Source organism: Terrapene carolina, unplaced genomic scaffold (genome assembly GCF_002925995.2).
Source record: "Terrapene carolina triunguis isolate 2854851 unplaced genomic scaffold, T_m_triunguis-2.0 Scaffold58, whole genome shotgun sequence".
In the NCBI taxonomy this organism is placed as follows: domain Eukaryota; kingdom Metazoa; phylum Chordata; order Testudines; family Emydidae; genus Terrapene; species Terrapene triunguis.
Genome location: NW_020664409.1, coordinates 4,463,273 through 4,483,390, shown reverse-complemented (window position 1 = coordinate 4,483,390; position 20,118 = coordinate 4,463,273). Strand labels below are relative to the sequence as shown.

General features: G+C 40.4%; 1 protein-coding gene across 2 annotated transcripts in view; it reads right to left on the bottom strand.

Annotated features, from left to right (window-relative positions):
• The window catches only part of PHACTR1 (phosphatase and actin regulator 1), a 410,748-nt gene that overhangs the window by 78,125 nt on the left and 312,505 nt on the right, over positions 1–20,118 (bottom strand). For both annotated transcript variants that reach the window (XM_026660202.2, XM_024202986.3), the window contains 2 exons: positions 8,513–8,677; positions 5,928–6,134 (listed from right to left, as the gene is read on the bottom strand). In XM_026660202.2, the coding sequence (XP_026515987.1) occupies positions 5,928–6,134; positions 8,513–8,677 (372 nt within the window). The remainder of the gene's footprint in view (positions 1–5,927; positions 6,135–8,512; positions 8,678–20,118) is intronic.

Sequence of the window (20,118 nt, the reverse complement as noted above, 5' to 3'; positions counted from 1 at the left end):
GCAGTTAGCCCAATAATTGTGAGACAAGTATTGCCTACTGACTGCAGTGGGCATAGCACATGCGCATCTTAGGCCAATTTTGGCTTCCACATCTTTTGCTGTTCTTCTGCACAATGTGTACAGCAGAGATGGGGAAGGATTTGGGAGCGCACGCAGAGGGTGTGCACGCCCTGAATGCCACAAAGCCCAGCTTTGCAGGGACTCTCTGCGTAGTCTCACAGCAGGCATTAAGGGCAGGGCCAGGCATTCTGCTGTTACCTTGATCAATTGGCTATTGCTCTCCAGATAGCAGGAGCCATAGGACCTGTGGAAGCAATTACAATCCCAGGGTCCAGCCGACTGCCATTCTGCAGACTGGGAGAAATGATCCATTCACTCTGCTCCTGTGCTGCTGTATCCTCCTCAAGAGCGCAGCCTGGGTACTCAGAGTGTGCACTGGGGAGAGAATTTACCTCAAACTGAATAAGCCATGTGCATACTGGTGCAGAAAGCAGGAGGAGGTATGACAGAGCAGAGGGCTCACGCCTACTGCAATGGGCTCATCTACAGAGGAGCTGCTCCAGACATGAGCATCGGCCTGCTAAACCAAGGGTTGTGAGTTCAATCCTTGAGGGGGCCATTTAGGGATCTGGGGCAAAAATCTCTCTGGGGCTTGGTCCTGCTTTGAGCAGGGGGTTGGACTAGATGACCTCCTGAGGTCCCTTCCAACCCTGATATTCTATGTAAATGCTGGATTAGCACATACTGCAGGCTGTGGAGATTAGCTGACAGGTAAATTTGTAGTTCTAAATAGTTTTTTAATGTTGTAACCAGCAACCAACTATGTTTCAGGAGGCCTTACATCCATTGTTCTGGAATTCCATCCTGGCAGGTCCACATTATCAGTAGTTATTTTTATGGGCTTACAACACTTCCTTCCCTGTTAAATGTTCACTTCTAACCATGGCTAGTTGCTCTATATTTGAATTATCGCTGTTATTCAGCCAGCCGATAGTTTGAATCTTACTGTATATAGGCATAACTAGATTGTGTGTTCTTAGAACTAAAAACGGGACAAACTTTCATTCCCGGCACTGGGAGGAGGAACAACTGACAAGATGCTAAAAGGATTTTTAAAAGCTCTAATGTGATTGTTGAATTAAAGGGCCAGACTCTGTTCAAAGTTACACCAAATGTAAAACTGAAGTAATCTCACTGACTCTGGATTTACACAGGTGTAACAGTTATGCCCCAAATGTTTTCCTCACAGATTTTTTTAGAGAATTTCATAGATAACTGGCAGTTCATTCTTTTGATTTGAATGTGGCTGGGTTAATCCCAGAAAAGCTCAAGTTTGGTACTGAGAAGTAATGGATTAATGGACAATGAGACGAAGGGGCACTGTGATACTGGGAGTGTTGCTTTTCAAAGAAGATATAAATCCAATGCCCTGGCCTCTTCTGGTCATTAAAGATCTCCTGGCAATTAATCCCAAGGCCCCAGACAAATTCAGTCTCAGATGGTTATTTAAATTCCCCCCACAATTTCAACCAGATATGGTATTTTGCAATTCTTGCCCAAAATGGTTGTGTAACGCTGCTATCCACCCCAGAGATATCTGCCTTTTAGGGTGAGTGAAGATGAGTCTTGTGTAAAGTTGGTATATCAGAGCGTTAGGACTCTGGTGGATGAAAGGGGATTTATAAATGAAGGATGGCTTATTATTAATGATCATTATTTAACAATTGGCAGAAGGATCATTGTAAAATAATTGGCCAGTGAGGAATGCTGAGTGGTGAAATTGTATTGAAACAATAACAAGACATGTTCTCTTCCTAGGGCTGACTGCTTTGTACTATGTAGAGATGGATCTTGATGATTACAAGGCAAATGCTGCTTTTTCCTGCTCAGGGTATGAGCATGCAAGACAGAGAACGGGCAACAGAAAGGCTGCTCAGGGGATTCCAACACCCTTCACATACTGTAGAGAAGTTCTCTCTGACTGCTCCTTCCATAAAAGCAAGATGGATGGTTTTGGGGTGGATGGGGCAGGAACATGGGTCTGTGAACTACAAAGATGTCAAGCCCCCTACCAGTAAAAGACTCCAGAGGAGGCAGTCTCACTCCCAGCCTGCTCTGGTTTCTCTTTGATTCAGGTTCTTATATCCTCCTCATCTCCACAGTACCCGAGAGCCTACCAGAACAGCACTAAGCTATGTGATTAGAAATTGCCACATGTGATTCTCTTTCTCCCTTTTCACTCCCACAGTAAAACGGAGGGTTTCTTTCTTTTTCCAATTTTAATTGCATTTATTTTTGTTTACTTTATACCTGCTCTGCTATGAGTTTGATCTTGCCATCAGTAACAAATAGTCTTGCACTTGAACAGAAAGCGGTGATGTGTGAGATGGATTCTAGATCCTGTTGGAGGGGAGGATTCTGTCTCCCAAGTCCTGCCTGATCTGCACAAGGTCCCTTGTACATACCCCTGTAGTCATTCTTCATGCAGGTGATGAGGATTTGGCCCAGAGTTTCCTGACAAGAAGATGGTCTGATTTTTAAGTCACTGAACCGTCACACTATTTGAGGTAGTTATCTGGTTTTTTTTCTCTGCTGACCAGGCCTGTGGAGATTTTGTAATTATATATTCTCAGGTATTCTTGTATTTGATTTAATAAACAAACAAGATAAGAGATCAGAAGCATTTCTGCAAGCTCCACATCAGCACTATACCTGAAATGAAACTCATTCCAAGACCACGTTTCCTCTCATATCCTTCTTGAACAGATCGACCAGACCACTAACTACTGTCACTCTCTATTAGTCATGCTTGGTGTGTCTTAATTTGTCCTTCACTCGCCTCACAAAATCCTCAATAGAAAAACAGACACTGAAAGTGCAATGAAAACCTGAAAAATCTTCATTTGGAGCGCCAGAAGTCTGACTTTACTAATTCTCTCACACACAAACTAAGGATGTCTCTGGAGTAATTAGTAAAAGAATAGGGTTAATTTAGCTTTCTCGTGGTGAGGGTGATTCATTAAAACACTGCTCATTTTCAGGGATTATGCAAGTCTACTATAATCTAAAAGGGTAGCATAAGGCATATAGAAATATATGTCCCTAGACCCTCCCAGTAAGAAAAAGTCAAACCTATTGGTCTGAGATGTTAATGTTTATAAGGGTATATATGGGTGAAGCTGTCAGCTCTACCAAGAGGCAACTACCAGCTAAACTAGGGCCTTGTGACTAATTCTGAAATTGTACCCCCTTTCCCACAGAGACGTGTGTGTGTGTGTGTGTGAATCTTGTCTATGTGTGAGAGTGTATGTCATCATGTCTACATGCAAGTGAATGTGTGTCTGAGTGGGAGAGAGCGAGCTGAGCAATCACCCTAATTAGGCAACCATCTGTCTTTAAAGACCATTCCAAAGTAGCCCCAGAAGTACAGAGTACAATTCTGCTTCACCTTTATTGGAAGGTCATCTCTGTTAAACAACTGACACATGCTGATCCCTTGAGTGGTTACTTAAGACAGATTTCACTCTATATAAAAATGTGATTTACAAAATACACAGAAGCAGACATCAATCTCCATCCATCGTTCGTTTTTTCATCTAACTTAAAGAGCAGGGTAGTCTCTCTCTCCCCCCCCTCATGTTTCTGTACAATGCACAGTTAGCAGAAGATGTTTTCCTTTATGTTAGTTTCTTAATTGCGTCTTCATTTGTGAGCAATAACTCATGGGGTAAACTGAATTACAAGAATGGATGGGAAACAAATTCAGAGCTGGTGCAAGCAGCTGTAGCCCCAAATGAAGTAATGGTGCCTGCTTTTGCCCCTTTGGTTTGCCATTTTAGGCAAAAAATAAATCAATTTAGAGTTGATTGTGGCAGGCGGCAAAAGTGAAGAAATCCCACATAAATTTCAAATAAAAGTGAACAAAAGTAAATAAAGCACAAATCAGTTGGCCCTCTAGATAGAACGCTATGTAGAAACAGGTGAGAAAAGCAATATATGCTCTTTCGTAACGATTCTTTTATTTTATAATAGTCAAAATAAAACAAAATGATCAGGCAAAAAAATAGTAACACGTAGCATTGTATAAACAGGAAGCGATCATCCTCACCACACCACTCTGAGGCAGGGAAGTATTAATATCAGAGGGGTAGCTGAGGGGAAAAGACTACAACCTGCCCAAGTTACCTAGGGAGTTACTATCAGAACTGGTTTAAAACCCAGGAGTTCATAGCCTCCTAACCTGTGCTGCTCTCTCTGAAAGCAACGGGAATTGTGCACACACACATCTCAAAAGGTACAGACATGTATTTTAGGAATATTTAAATGTTTCATGGTCCTTGTGTGTGTGCGCCTGTAATATTTCTCTACAGCAGTGGTCTGATGGGAGTCCAGGGAGGGTTGACTGGTTACATACAGCTGACTGTTCCTCCTTGCTTCTAATAGCTTTTACAGAGAATGGGCTCTTAATTGCAAAGAAGAGCCTCGATGCATGTAGAAGCAGCTGGAAACCAGGCAGGGGAGACTGCATACTCTGCCTCCATTGCAGTCTCTAACACATCAGGAAGGGGAACTGGAGCATCCTTCAGGGACTGGAGCAGGAACAGAGGAATTGGGGAATTGGAGTTGTCAATCACCACTAGCATCCACCAGTGGGAAGCCATGGAGAAGGGGACTGGGTAGCCAGCGATCATGAGCAAGGAACCAGTGGGCTGAGTAATTGGGAAAGAAGGGGACTGAGCTTGATATGTTTATGGAGGGGGTGGTATGATGAGACTGCCTCTAAGGCACGTAGCTGAGTTGCGACTGCCAGCAGCAAATATCTCCAACGGCTGGTGATAGGACAGTGGATCGGGAGGGCTCCGAGTTACTACAGAGAATTCTTTCCCAGGTGTCCAGCTGGTGGATCTTGCCCACATGCTCAGGGTCTAACTGAATGCTATATTTGGAGTCGGGTCAGATTGGCAGAGACCCTAGAGGTTTTTCACCTTCCTCTGAAGCATGGGGCATGAGTCACTTGCAGGTTTAAACTAGTGTAAATGGTGGATTCTCTGTAACATGAAGTCTTTAAATCATGATTTGAGGACTTCAGTAACTTAGCCAAAGGCTATGGGTCTATTACAGGAATGGGTGAGTGAGGTTCTGTGGCCTGCAATGTGCAGAAGATCAGATTAAATGATCATGACGGTCCCTTCTGGCCTTAGAGTCTACAGACGCTCCCGGACTTACGCAAGCATTCCGTTCTGGAACGCCTTGCGTAACTCAAATTTTGCGTAAGTCGGAAACGTATACCCGACCATTACGCAAAAACCAACCAACCAAACAAAAAAAACTATTTCTATCTTATGGAACTTTTTCTGTAAGTCCGGATTTGCGTAAGTCGGGTTTGCGTAACTCAGGGGGTGTCTGTATGAGTCTAAGAGAAGCATGTGCAGAGGAATGGAGGGAAAAAGTGGGGAGAACAGCACTCATGGAAGCTGGAGGAGATGTAACAAAGAGCAAAGGGAGAGAATCTGATTAATTTACCCCCCAAAAAAGAACAAAGGGCTTATCTTATGAAACATGATTCAAGATACGAAAGTACTTTCCTATCATAATTTTTCTATCCAAGTCACTGCTGTATTTGCTAAGGTGAGGTTGCATGTTGGTGATCAAGGTCATGATTAGGAGGCTGGGAGGAGTGGCAGTCTGTGTGACTGTGGATGAGACGGAGGTATCCATCTCTATTAAGATGTCATCCACCTATGAAATAGCTTGAGAGCCCCTGCCCTGCTGTATCAGTACAGCCATGACACACACACAATATCGATACACATGCCAACATCTACACAGCAGCTTTACCAAAGAAAGACATTGAGACTCTCAGTACAGGAGTGGACTGTTCCTTTAAGGGAAGTAGTGGTGCAGAGCATTCAGGAACACCTACTTACCAGTTAAGTGGTTGGCAATCCTGGCAATGGGTTTAGGAGGCAGGGCAGGGGGCTGTTTGAGGAGGGACAGCTGTTTCACTGGGGTGTCCTCATGGTCTCCAGGGAAAGCAGCAGATTTTTTGGGGGGAAGTAGCAGGACTGGTTTAGCTGAAGGATCTTGGGACAGGAGGACTCCAGACTCACTGGATCTGGGGCTCTCTTCAGACACTGGAGGACACAACCACATCATAGACGCAACAACGTTACAAGCAGAGTGGCAGCAGGTACAGTAATAGTAAGAGAAGAAAAACAGCACAGAGATGCAGATTAAAAACATAACTAATAGATTGTGCTCAAACATCGTAAAACACAAAGAGAGAGAGAAAGAAAGAGAGACATACATACACCCCCCTACACACACACCTACACCACAGGCCAATTTCAGCACTGGGTCATTCTCCATTAAAACCAATGGAGCATCTCTCACTGACACCAGAGTTGAATTTAGTCCCACACACCTTTAACACAATTAAGAGCCTTGAAATGTCAAACCCCAGACGGGTAACAATACACAATCAATAAACAAGTAGCTAGTCGACAGGTTTATGTGTCCACACAATGGCATCCTGCCCATCTCTCTGGCAGGGTCCATTATATTTTCAAAAGACCACACAGTTGTGCAGGATCACGGATATGCAGTTATACCAATTATGCATGCCTTTTCATTCTTCCTCTTTGGAGCAATGTGCAATAGTTGCCACACAGCTGGTGAAAGGCACATTTTGTGTCACATGCCTCAAAAATGCTTTCTGAAGTCTGCTGTAGAACTGAGCGGTACAGCGGAAAAGCAACACCAGAGTCAATCATCTTGGTTCTTAAGAATGTTATTTTCTTATGTAGCAGTTTCTTCTCTGAAGCTATGCCTTTTACAGCGGGGCTGAATTTCGCCCATTACTATTTGAACGGTATTGTGGTTTCCATCCAATTCCCTCTCTCTCTCAAAATAACAGACATGGAAATTGTTATGTTGTTGCTGTTGTACAGTATAATTGAACGGCTTTTTCTTCAACAGGTGCAAGGCCTAACTGATCCACATCTTGGCAGCCCAGGTATGAAGACTGTGACCCCTTTCTAGTCAAACTGTGATTTGAGAGGCATTCCACTGAAGCCAAAGGCGTTACTTCTGATTCAATCAGATGCAGCTCAAGTGGACTGTTGTTTCTCACCAGAGACACCCCATTTAACTTTCTCAAGGACAACAAAAGCAGAAGTTGAACACTAAAGCCGGTGGTCTTCAACAGGAGGTTTTGGCTGGCCATCCTGAAGCTGTGAAAGGGGTCGCTACCAGTGGCCTCTTTAGAATGGTCAGGTTTTAGATTCCCAAAGTCAGAACTTCTTTACATAAGGTTCTCTATTTGAGCTGGTGAATGGATGGGTCTAGGCATCTGCATCAGGGGCAGGTGGATCAAGTCAGATAAAATAAGAAGTTAAATTAACTTTGGTTCAAGACTTAAACTGAACCTTTCTGATGTTAATACAAATAATAATATGGTTGCTTCCCTCCAACCCCTCATATTTTCATGCCTGTGCCTCTCCAGGACCAGCAGCACATGTGCTGAAATACTACGAGAAAAAGAGTTCGGACAGTTTGCTTAAGTACCTAGATTTTTGGAGGTTGCGCCTCATCTAAACAGAAACTGCAATTCTTTTAAGAGATGCCCAAAGCTAATTCAAACATTGTCACTCCCTCATCCACAACTAGGTCTCACATTCCTTATGTCAAGATAGCTGTTTTGTCACTCGGTGACCCAATGGGTCTGAGTAGACTTTTCTGACCTATCAATTTACCCTAAAATCTGAAATCACCGCTCCTGTGCTGAGCTTTCCTTATTGAGCAGCTGCTCTTGAGGCACTAACCTTGTGAACTGGAAAGCAGAGGGTTACTTCTGAGCTATACAATGTCTAAACCTTGTCCATATGATAAATGGTCTGCCTTTTCTTTTATCTTAACTATGTTCTCATTCTGCGCTAGGTGTGAGAATCCCTCAGAACTCCTTATCACAGCCCCCCTGCATGTTAGGGCCTCGGCATTACCTAACAAGCTATTTGCTTTGTTACAACAGTGAAACATAAAACCCTCCTCTCTAAATTTGAGAGTACGCAAGACTTGCCAGGCTTCTGCTTTCATTACAAAATCTTCTTTCCAAATAGCAAAGAACACAGAATATCAATGAAAAAATGAAATTAAATCTATACAGTTTCCAGACTTGAAATGTACAAAGATTTTACTGTGCATTCTTATTTATGCATGTTACTCACTAGTAGTATATTTACAGAAAGATGGTAACCCCAGTCTATAGTCCTGCATACAGATGGGACCAAGTTACAAAGTTGGACCTGAATCCAAACTTTCCCCAAGTTTTGAAGTGTTCGGATCTGAGGTTCTGGCTTATATCTACTCCTGTATGTCAAGAGCACTCCTGTGTGTTAAACATTAAGTATCAAAGACCAAAAACCATCAGAAGCCAATTTTAAAAAGCTTTAAAGAGCATAATGTTGAAAAAAAATCTATATTTTGTATCTTAGAATGAAAATAGAAATGTTACCTGTCCCATCCATGATATCTGTGGTTGGGAGCACCTCATACGAACAGGGTTCCCCAGACGCGGAACCGGATTCCAGTTCTGCTAGGCCTGGTAGTGAAATCTGGCTGGAGCTCAGAGCCTGCCCATTCTCCAATGATCCTTCATTTGGTATGGAAAGCTCCCCATCTGACAGCATTTGGAAGAAAGCACAATGATAATAGATCAAGAATAAGTAAGATATTATAAGAATTTAAATAAAACAGTGTCTGTAAAGAGACTGCCCTAAAGCTGTGGTTTCCTGTGGATTATTCATGGCTCAAGTACCTAAATGGTGACTACACTTCCAACAGACACAGCACACAATCCATTTATTTAATATTTATTTAGGCATGGCCTATATTTACAGCAGCCTTATTTACATTCCCCAGAAATCTTTCTTAGTTCCTCCAGTGAAACAAACTCCTCCTTCACAATGTCATGGTGTTTGTATCACAGCGTTACAAGCTGGGTATGTTGCAATGACAATTTTCTGCAATGTCAGGTTGAGATATCTTGTTGCAACAGAATGACATGCAATTTTGCAACCTAATGGCATTTCACTCACTTCAAAAGTGGCTTCAAGATTTGGGAACATCCTGAAAAATGTTCTTGTTGGACATGGGATTATGGCAAGAAAATAATTATGATAATCAGAAATGAGGGCAAATGTGAATGATCCCCATTCCTTCTCTACCTTTATATAGTCCAAAAACCTATTTGTATTGCACCTCTGCCAAACCTGTGAAGCGGGGGAGGAGAATGTGCTTGAACTGATGCTATGAAGCTTTTGTATTAATTTTGTTTCCCCTCCACTTGTTTTTATGACATAGGAGACATATAAATAACATCACAGACATATATCCCTATTTCACACACCACTAAAACCATTAAAGCTCCCAGCATGACCAAGAGTTTAAGTAAAGTGATAGACTAACTTTTATGGCCAGTTGGTATAAAGCCTTAATATTGGCATGTAGCAAATTCTAGCTGGAAAACCCACCTATAAAATCCTTAAAAAATCTCTCCTTTATCTGCACGAATTTCTGTAGCAGCAATAGATTTCTTTTTCCCATCAAACACTAGCCAGGACTAAAAACATCAGGACAGGAGAGAGAGAGTTACTATTATTCTCAATGGTGTCAACTCTTGTGATTTGATTGCAAGTCTCATGATATTTCCTAACCTCTCAGCTGTTGGAGGCATGAGCATCTCAGTTTTTATTAAAACAAATAAAAACAGTAAGGTTCTACCCCTTGTGGTTGTGGAAAAATGAAAGCCTGAAAACCTGATGTGATGGGTTCCCCCTGGGTGCCACCTTGAACTGGGGTTCTACTGAGCTCTCTGACCCACCAGCCTGGGCTCCCTCTTACACTGTACTGCTGGGACGAGCTGTAGACCGATGTACACAGGCAGGGACACACCCAGCTGCAGTTACATACAGGCACCAACTAGGCACTGCACAAACCAACAATAGAGAGGCTACAGCCAAGATAACCCCCCAGCCTAAGACCCCAGAGCTGTACTGTCCTGCTCTGATTGAAACCCCGACCAGCATGAATTCATTACCCAGTTTGCCTCTCCCTTAATGTGGAGAGGAATATGCAACAAACTTGTGTTAACCAAGGTAAGATTTTTCCCCAGACACTTCACCTAAAGGCACACTAGTTTAGATGAAAACATAAAACAAGTTTATTAACTACAAAAAGATAGATTTTAAGTGATTATAAGTGATAACAAACAGATCAAAGCAGATTACCTTGTAAATTAACAAAACCGCAAACTAAGCCTAAAATACTAGAAAGATGGGATATGAATTAGCAGTTTCTCACCCTGACTGACACAAGCAGGCTTGCAGATTCTCAAGGCACAAGCTGCACTTGCTTTGCAGCTTGGGCTCCCCACCCTCATTCCAAGTCCTTTTTTTTTTTTTCAGAGCTTCTCTCAGGTGTTGAGTTGTGGGGAGGTGAAGAACCACGGATGATGTCTCTCCCTGCCTTATACAGCTTTTCCATATGGTGGAAACCCTTTTTTAAAAAAAAATTGGTTCCCAGACCAGTTTGTGGAAAAATACAGGTACCCAAAATGGAGTCCAGAGTCATGTGGTCTGGTCACATGCCCTTGCAGAGTCATAGCAGCCATTACTTACAGGCTGTCTGGAGCATTCTCAGGAAGGCTCACCAGGCAGGAGATAAACTTCTCCTAAGGCCTATTGTTTTTCCTAATGGCCTACTACACTGAATAGACCCTTCACAACCAGCTGTCTAGACTGGAAGCATTTTGCCTAGTGGGTGTTACCCAGGTGTAAGCACATTTGAAATACAGATACCTACTCAAAATTCATAACTTCAGATCCAAAAAGTATACATGCATACAAATAGGATAATCATATTCAGCAAATCATAACTTTTCCAATGACATCTTACATGACTCATCTTGTGCAAATTGCATCATCATGTCATAATCATATCATAACCATACCCCCATGATGCATATGGAGTGTAGTGTCACACATGACCCCAATGCACCTAATGGTTCAGAAGCCAGAAGGCAAATAGAAAGAACCCAAACCTTATTATTTATTTAAATCATGATTTTTGGGGCCTGACTTATGATTTTTGAAGACTTGGGGTTGGCACTGTTACATTCCAATTCCCCAAACAGAGATGTACATCATCAAAGTGAGAGGAATCATCTGACAAGTACATTCCCAGCTCAGAAGGCCAAGATGTGCATATCAGTTTGGAAAGAGATGAAAAGCATAAAGTTCACTAATTCAGCCTCAGGACAATGGCAATTAATATGTCTGAAGGTAGATTAGCAACAAAGAATTCAAAATCATGTTTGTGACCTTTAAGACTCCTTTATGAACTATGAAGATGACCTTCTGCTTATTTTGAACCTTGGAATTATTAGGAATATCAGGGTCTTGACTTCCTTGTTTTTGGTGGAGGATTTTTGGAGGACTAGCATGACATAGCATGAGAACGGGCATGGGACAGTGACATCACAATAAGCTGAAACCTGAATAGTAGTTTTCTCAGCATTTAGCTGAGTTAGAAAGGGGAGAGAATATTAATGAAACCTGTAGGTTTTAGTTAGTTGGTAACTCGGTGGCCTGATTTTGATCTCACTTGCCCTGATTTTACACTGCTGTAATTCTGTTGACGGCAGCAGAGTTACTTCTGTTGATCTGAAAACAGAGTCAGGGTTCTAGCTCTACCACTAGAGCTAAATTCAATTTTCTCAGCTGTTCCATGCAACTATTTCCAATTTGAAACACAGTATTTCAATATATATTCATTCATTTCATCTAGAGCTAAATTTAACCATATCAGGTAACAAAGTGTACTATGAAAATAGCAAAACTTGCTTGCTTGAGGAAAAATGATACACTGTAAAATAAATCTGGGTCCTAATCCTGAGGTGCTGAGTAGAGTTGGATAGTGAATGTTTTCCCATCCTGGGACAGTTTTTGAGCTTTTGATATTTTTTCTTGTCCCAAATTGGGATGAAAAATCAAAATCTCAATTTTTTTTCCAAACCGAGAATCTGAAAAATATTTGAATTGGGTCAGCCAAAATTTCTCATTTAGACTTCCATTTTAACCTTTATTTTTAGTACAAATAAGCTGAAATTTTGAAACAAAGACATTTTCAACATTTTGTTCAATTGGGAGACTGTCGAAACCGACCCTTTCTAATTGGCATTTTCCATAGAAAAAAATGTTTCATTGGATAATTCCCAACCAGCTCTACTAGAGCTAAGCACCCTCAGGTCCTACTGACTTCATGCTTTTAGCATGTCTCTGTAGGTGTTCAACGCCTACTAAGAGGCGGTATTAAAATTTACCATTTGAGGCATGTTTGAAAAAAATATCAAGATGACAACACAAATACTTTTGCTTTTTAATTTTTTCCATAGCAGCAAAACACAAGAAGTCTTTTTGCTGGTGGTAAGATTTATTTATTTTGAACTCATCTTCATTTAAATTCTAAAACCCAATAATAGCCCTTTGGTGCTCGCATTGTGCTGCAGTCTTTTGACATTTAGGGAACATTGTTGAGCAGTATGCCCAAAATTTGATCTTGTTTAAAGCAGAGCAACATAAAAGGCTGCTAGTTAACAGCACAGGGAGAGATCAAAGGCTTGGATACAATGGTCATTTGTAGAGTCAAGAATATCCCAGCATGAATTAATCCTGGCTCACAGGCATGCTTGACAACCAGATATAAAAGTCAAATTATTTTTTTTAAAGTGTATTGAAAGCTGCTCTGGATAAATGAAATACGAATGAAAAGAATCTAACTTCAGCATAGTTAGAATCTAGTACTCCAATTACAAAGTATAAAATGATTTAGTCCTGAAGAAGTATGAGTTTAGAGTTAATTTTGGCATAAAGATAATACACATCCTCGTTTCTCTGTGCATTTGCAAAATCCTTTGCAGTATTTGCATGGAGCATGTTGTTACATACTGCAGAATTACTTTCCCCAGCATCACATGAGCTTTTGGAAATGCACATTGAATATAAATGAACTCTAGCTAAATGGGAATGAACAGAATAACTTACATTTATTCTACAGCAGGAGCACATGAGGGCTACTGTTCTCTGCTAATTAGGAGGTATAGCACACCTACTAGTCATTTAAAAAAAAAAAACAGCTACGGCCATAGAGGCAACTATATAACATGGAAGATGCTACACTGACACTTTGATTCATCATAGCCTGTAAAAGTAACACCATGCGGCTGAAAATCTAAGTATGTAGAACAGATACTGGGAAGACATGGCCCCCTAAGCATGGTTTAATCCTCCTGAACTCCTCCACACTGCCCCTACCATCTCCACTTTTACGTAACTTTTGAAAACATACTTCTACTGAGCTACCTCTAGCAAAATCTTGTTGATTTTTATAGAAAAAACTTTTTTTGTTGTTTGCCTTCCTGAAACTCTGACTACCTGTCTGACTGTCTTTCTTTAGACTCTGAGTGCTGCAGGGCAGGGACCTTCTATGTTGGAGTGCTATCACTAACAAATAATGAAATAATAAAAATAATAATTCTCTATACTGGATTATTTAGATCTATATCAGTTTTCTCCTTGAAAATTTTCCTCCTCTCAGGTAATCTGTGTCCAGGCAAGGATACTCATTGGGATATGGCTGGTTCTGAGGGGTGCAATACTGTTTAGGAAGCAGCCAGAGACTTATTTTTTCAGTGATGTGCTCTTAAGATTTCAATGTCACATTAAAAACAAAAGGAAACTTTAACTTCTTTCATTACTTCCCAGGGAATCACTCTTATTACGATTTTGGCAGACAGCAAAATCTATTATAAATAAATCTTGGCTACTGGTTACAAATGAGTAATTAATAGAATTTCTAAGGTCAGAGCTCAATCCTTTTCTCAGACAGAAAAGTGCAATCTGCCATGTCTGTTGAAATATCATGTACTGTACTATACTTTGGAGAGCAAGAAATAAACTCTTAAATGTCTGAGATTGCTCTCTGGCCCACGATTGCTTTGTCTACTCATATTTATTAGGGATGAATAGGGCCCTTCGTTTTCAGTTTTTATTTTATTTAATTTTCCCCAGGAATTTATCAGTATTTATTACCACAAAAACAAAAACAGGTGAAAATCAGTGCAAAAAAAAAAACTACTAATAATTTTTCTGGGTAAATGTCGGGGTTTATTTTGGTGGAAAGACGGGGGGGAAAAGTATTCAGTAGATTAATGCTTTGAATTCTGTGCATCAGTGTGGTTTGCTGAAAAACTAAAACAGAACTCAAAACACAATTCCACCTCTGAGTTTAAGAAAACAATATATCTCTAATCCCCAAATAAAACTTTTCATTTGAATAAACCATTTTCTGTGGTAGACTTAGAACTATTATCCTACAAATATTTATATTTAATAATTGGGCCACACCATCTGCAGCATATACACTCAATTTCATCCTTTTCTCTGGTTTTTGTTTTTTTAAAACTTCTGAATACTTCCTTGGGTTCTGAAATGTATTCTGAGCTCAACACTCCAGCTGGCAGTGGTATATTGCAGATGACCAAGCTGTCCAGCTGATCACATTCCCTCCTCCTTGCTGCAGTACTGAGGCTCCCCCTTCCACCACACACAAACACAAAGCACAACCACTTGTCCTAGTAGGAGGTGGCACAGCACCTTCTCTCCGCAAGTTTCATCAGGTTTCACACACTCAAGGTCTGTAAATCCTCAAGGCACTTTGGGCTACAAACAGAAATTTGGATCAATGTCCCTCATATTGTTAAAACCAGCAGGAAGACACTGAGTCTATAGAAGGTGGAGATAGCCACCACTTCTCTGATGAAGCCATTGTAACCACATCTCTTAAGCAATTGTTAGCCTCAAGTTCAATACATTCCTTGTCACTAACAATCTCACCTAGATTAACCTTGTCTACACTGTCACTTTATAGCGCTGAAACTTTCTCGCTCAGGGGTGTGAAAAAACACTCCCCTGAGTGCTGCAAGTTTCAGCGCTGTAAAGTGGCAGTGTAGACAGTCCCACAACGCTGGCTGGTAGCTACTCCCCTTGTGGGTGTTTTTTTTTTTTTTTTTTTTTTTTAACAGCGCTGGGAGAGCTCTCTCCCACAGCTGGTGCTGCGACCACACAGCCATGTTAAAGCGCTGCTGTGGTAGCACTTTAATGTTGGTAGTGAAGACAAAAAAGGTACAAAAATACTATGAGAAAGGTTACTCCTGGGGCTGAAACCATGGAACAATGGACATTTTAAAAGATAAGCTGTAAACATCTATATGAAAACAAGAGAGGTGTGGATAAGTTCTTACATTTTGGATGCTTATCCGACCAGGAGCAAATATCAGAAATGTTTGAAATGTGCCTGTCAATAGAGTCAACTGGTCAGATTCACATGTGTTGACATAAACGGGTGCAAAACTTTCTTCTCTCTGCACAGTCTGGCCCACTGTGCCCTCAGGCCAAGTCACCCAAGGGATGGCAAGTGTTGCTGCTCAGGATAGCAGCTTTAATTTAAACTCCACTCTACACAGGAGACCCGCTGATGATGGCTGTTGAGGGAATGTGTTGCCATGACCACAATTACTCCATAGCCAGTGCAACCAAATCTTTGTAAGACAATCTGGCCCTTGGACTCTTAGGGACTGATCTTTACTGCCTTGTGAAGCAATTTATGACTGCACAGGATGAGTGAAAAGTGGGTATAAAATTGTACCATGGGGGAATTCTGTTTGATAATGTTTTAAACTCACTACACAAGTTGCAAGGCAGTGGGAATCAGGTCTGAGATGAGCGTGTGTCTGTGTGTAGTTGCAGACATCAGATAATCATTTTAAGATGTGTAATGATTGGTTTAGGGAAAAAAATTAGTTCTTTTAAATGCTGCATTGCGGATAGAGGCTCTACTTTAAAACTCACAGCACTATCTGCCACAAACCATTTAGAGCAGCAGGAACCTAATCAAACATAGTTGTGTTGTTTTTTTTAAATATACAGTACTTGCAAACCTTGGCTTGCACTTTCATAGACTCAATCACAGAACCCTAGAAACTGAAGATGAACAAAACCTATTAAGCTGCTTAGCCAACTCCTTGCCAACGCCTGGTCATTCCATGCAGTGTATTCTTGAGTGATTTTACTTGTAATGATTTAAGATACGGGGCCATGTTGTGATGAACACCTTTCTTGTTCCATGAATGTTGCATCTGGAATGTCGCACTGTGATGTACTGTGTCTTGTTAGATTTCACCTGCTAGATGACACTACTACATCATCAAAAAGATCACCAAGCACTCAATGGGACAGGAGGAGTAAGTCATCTTGAAAGGGCTGTGAGACAAAGGTGAGAAGCCAGCTCTCTAATCCTGCTTTTTCTTCATCCAGGATAATATTAAGGCAGAGGCTAAAGCATGCTGTGGATCCAGCATTTTAGGTACTCAGTTCAGTTTATCCATATTATGTTTACTTTGCTAAGAATGAGTCTTTTTAATGAATATAAAAGGATAAAATACTCATTCACTTGTCGATTCTACTTGTTGCTGTCTGCTCTGCTCTCATCCTATGAAAGAGGGAGGCAGGGACCTACTGTCCGCACAAGATGCTTCCTTTGGGAAGAAGGCACTACAATTAGGACAGTAAGGTCCTCCTTTATGAGTACTGTTTGCCAGGTCCACCACCAATTCCTTCTGACTGTCCCACAGGATTGGAGAAAAGGAACATACAAGAGAAAATTACTCATTAGTAATTCCATTTGTTGTCATTTCATGTTCTCTCATCTTACAACCTCCCCTTCTTCCTTTCAAGGATTGGTGCGAATTCTCATACTCCTGTCTTTTTAACCAGAAGAAGATGGAGGTGGTGGGGAGACTGGAGATTGCATAGAGGAAGACTCACTCTTTTGCATCCTTGCCTCCTGATAGGCAGAATCATATAACACCAAAGGTCAATGTCTGTTTTGTAGGATGGGAGAAGAGAGACATACAACCAAGTTTTTTATATGCTGCCGCAGCTGTTCTTGACATGAAAAGCTAAAAATAAATACAAAGGAAGAGCAGAATTTCCACAGCTTGTTTTCAAGTGAGGAACTCTGGACAACTTTTCATCTGCTTCTTGAAGGACAATATCCTATTCCAAGCCAGAACATTATGATATGATGGGGGCTATTATTCAGCACGGTACACCAGCTTCTATCTTGATGCCTTGTGAGGCTTAACTACTACAGCTTTTTATTTTCTGCCTTGGTGATACCAAAATTCCAGGAGACCTAATATATAAGCCCTGACCCGGGTGCCTATTTTGACACATCAGCATGCAAGCACAGGTTCATTTTCCACAGTCAGACACCTTGTTGCTTTTCTTTCTTGCCTTCATTGGGCAACAAAACTGACAGCAGAGTTTCAGCTGATCAGCCTAAAAAACTGCACAAATCTTTTAGGCAACGTCCTAACTTGTTTTCAGTCATATCTCAGGGACCTTTTCCTAAGTCTTTTCATTTGGCTAAATATCAGTTTTGTTAAACTCCATGAGGAACATGGGTTCATTTTGATTCCTGTTCCTTTATTATGTTACATAGAGATGATCAACAAGGCTTCCATTTTCACACACATCTCTAAGTCAGGACCACGAAAGGATTTTTGTCTCAAAAGATTTATGGTTATTGTCAGAACAGAGAAAAAGTGGGGGGGTTTCAAATTTACAGTCACTTTTAAAAATGGTTTAAACAGTGCTATTTAAAATTAGCCTCTTTGTACATTTGATTGTTCAAAAAAATTCCCTGCTCTTCTAACTTCAAATGGACAGGTTAATAATATATCAACAGCTTTCTCTTTTTCTTTTTAAATACATCGAGCTGTAGAGAAAACACACCCACGTATGGGTAGGGTTTTTAAAAATAATTTTTAAAACAACAAACCGGAACCTATTCCTTGTCACTAACTAACCAAATTCTCTGCTGATGTAAATTAGCATAGCTCCACTAAAGCAAACGGATCAGTGCCAATCTACATCTGCAGAGAATTTGGCCGCTTGTGTCTATAAATTAATTGCAGAGGCCAGAGTTGGAAGTTTTCATCAATTTCCTAATAGCAGTGTTGGCACTAAACATTTTCACTGTCAGTAACTTAGAGCTAAAAATATCCACTGTAAAATTCTCCCATGTAAGAGGTTTCCTCTTCAATGCAGAGTTTACAAAAATTCTCTACCAGCACGCTGATACAGGCAACTACCCTACTTTCTATGAGAGTTAAGTCTTATTAGTCACTGCATTTTACTGCAGCAAAATGCATGAGTTTGATTGTTACTGTTCTTCCCTTTCCGCACAATGCACTCCTCTCTCCAGACAAAATCTAGGCTTCACTGGGAATTGTGGATGCTTAACACCTCTGAAAACCAGGCCACTTTTATTAAAGTGACTGTGGTCCAGCTCCAACTGAAGCCAGAAAGAGTCTTCTCATTGATTTCAATGGGAGCTGGATCAGGCTACACATATACAATTTCTCTCTCTCTCTCTCTCTCTCTGTATGTATGTATAAACTTAAAATTTTGGCTCTCTTTTTTTTAAAATCTTCTCTACGGATGTAGAATGTATTGTTCGTGGCTTATTTTTGCAGTTTTAAAATCTATTATACAATGTTTTATATTAAATCATTCTAAAGCTATAACAAACTTGACTAAAGCAAAATGTATGAAGATATAGAGATGCAGCAGTGATGCTGTTTGCACAGATAGGAATTTTGATTTCCAGACTGTAAAAATTCTCTTCAGGTTGACGACTGGCACAGAAAATCTGATGTGAAGATCAGAAAATTGGCTGGAGCAAGGGTTGAAATGGGTAATGGGATTATGGTGATTCTGCATTTTCTGCTCACACCAAATTACAAAGCATAAAGCAAAAACTAATATATATTAATACTGAAAGCCATCTTTCCTCACAAATGTCATTCAGACATATTTAAAAATTCTAATATCATGGTAACTAAGTATATTTAGTCTTGGAAAAGTGAATTTAAAAGATATATAATTAATTTAAAGAAATCTTGGCTTTCCAATGACATTCTAGTGATTAAATTCTGAAATGGTTTCCTGTGTTGGATTTCCATTAAAGTCAATGGGAAATCTTCCCCTAGACCACTTGCAGGTCTGGGGCTCATATTTTTACCTGTCCCTGGCAGGTCACATGATATCTTGATAAATAGGAAAGGTATTTTAGAGTTTTTGGACTTTGAAAAAATTAAGCCTCCAAGCCCACAGAGAAATGCTTATCTTTATGCAGGTGAATAGTTCCATTGATGTCAAATGACAGAAGCAGAAGTCACTGGGACTGTTCATGCACATAAAGCCAAGCACGTATGTAAGTGTTTGCAGAAACGGAGCCTTATTCTAATATTTCAGCCACTGTGAAATCTGTCTATGGTAACTAAAGTAATCTTACTGCAGAGGCAGAGGGATGCAAAAAAAAAAAAAAAAAAATTGCAACCAGGAAATATTGTAAAGCTTTAAATGACAATCCAATATCTTTTTATTTTTATTTAAAATGTGCATGTGGGGAAATGAACAATGTTGTTTGGTGTTAAAAATGGTTTTAGATGATCTACAATCACTCACTTGTGGCTTCTGCCCGGATAAACAATATATTCAAACAACTAGTTACCATATGAACAGATAAATTATTCCAGTAGCCCCTGGATTTCATGTAATCCTCTTTATCCTGAATTCCCCTTTTACCAGCCTTCGGTATGGATATGTTATATTCCTTTATTGTGATTTTGCCTTATCTGCCCTTGTAGTACAATACAGGATAGTGAGCAGGTATTGCAAACTCATGCCAAAAAAACTGTTTACCACCACACATCACCATGTACAGTAAACACGCGCGCTCTCTCTCTCTCTCTGTCACACACACAGAGTTTTTTATAATTCTGTATTTCAAAGTGCAGTATGTCATTACTTTAATACCATGTATTATTTCTTTTTCCTCACAATTGCATATATTTTTAGACTTAGGTGCCCTATTTTAGGCACCCAAATCCATATTTGGGGACATATAAAAGTAGTCTGATTTTCAGAGGTGGTG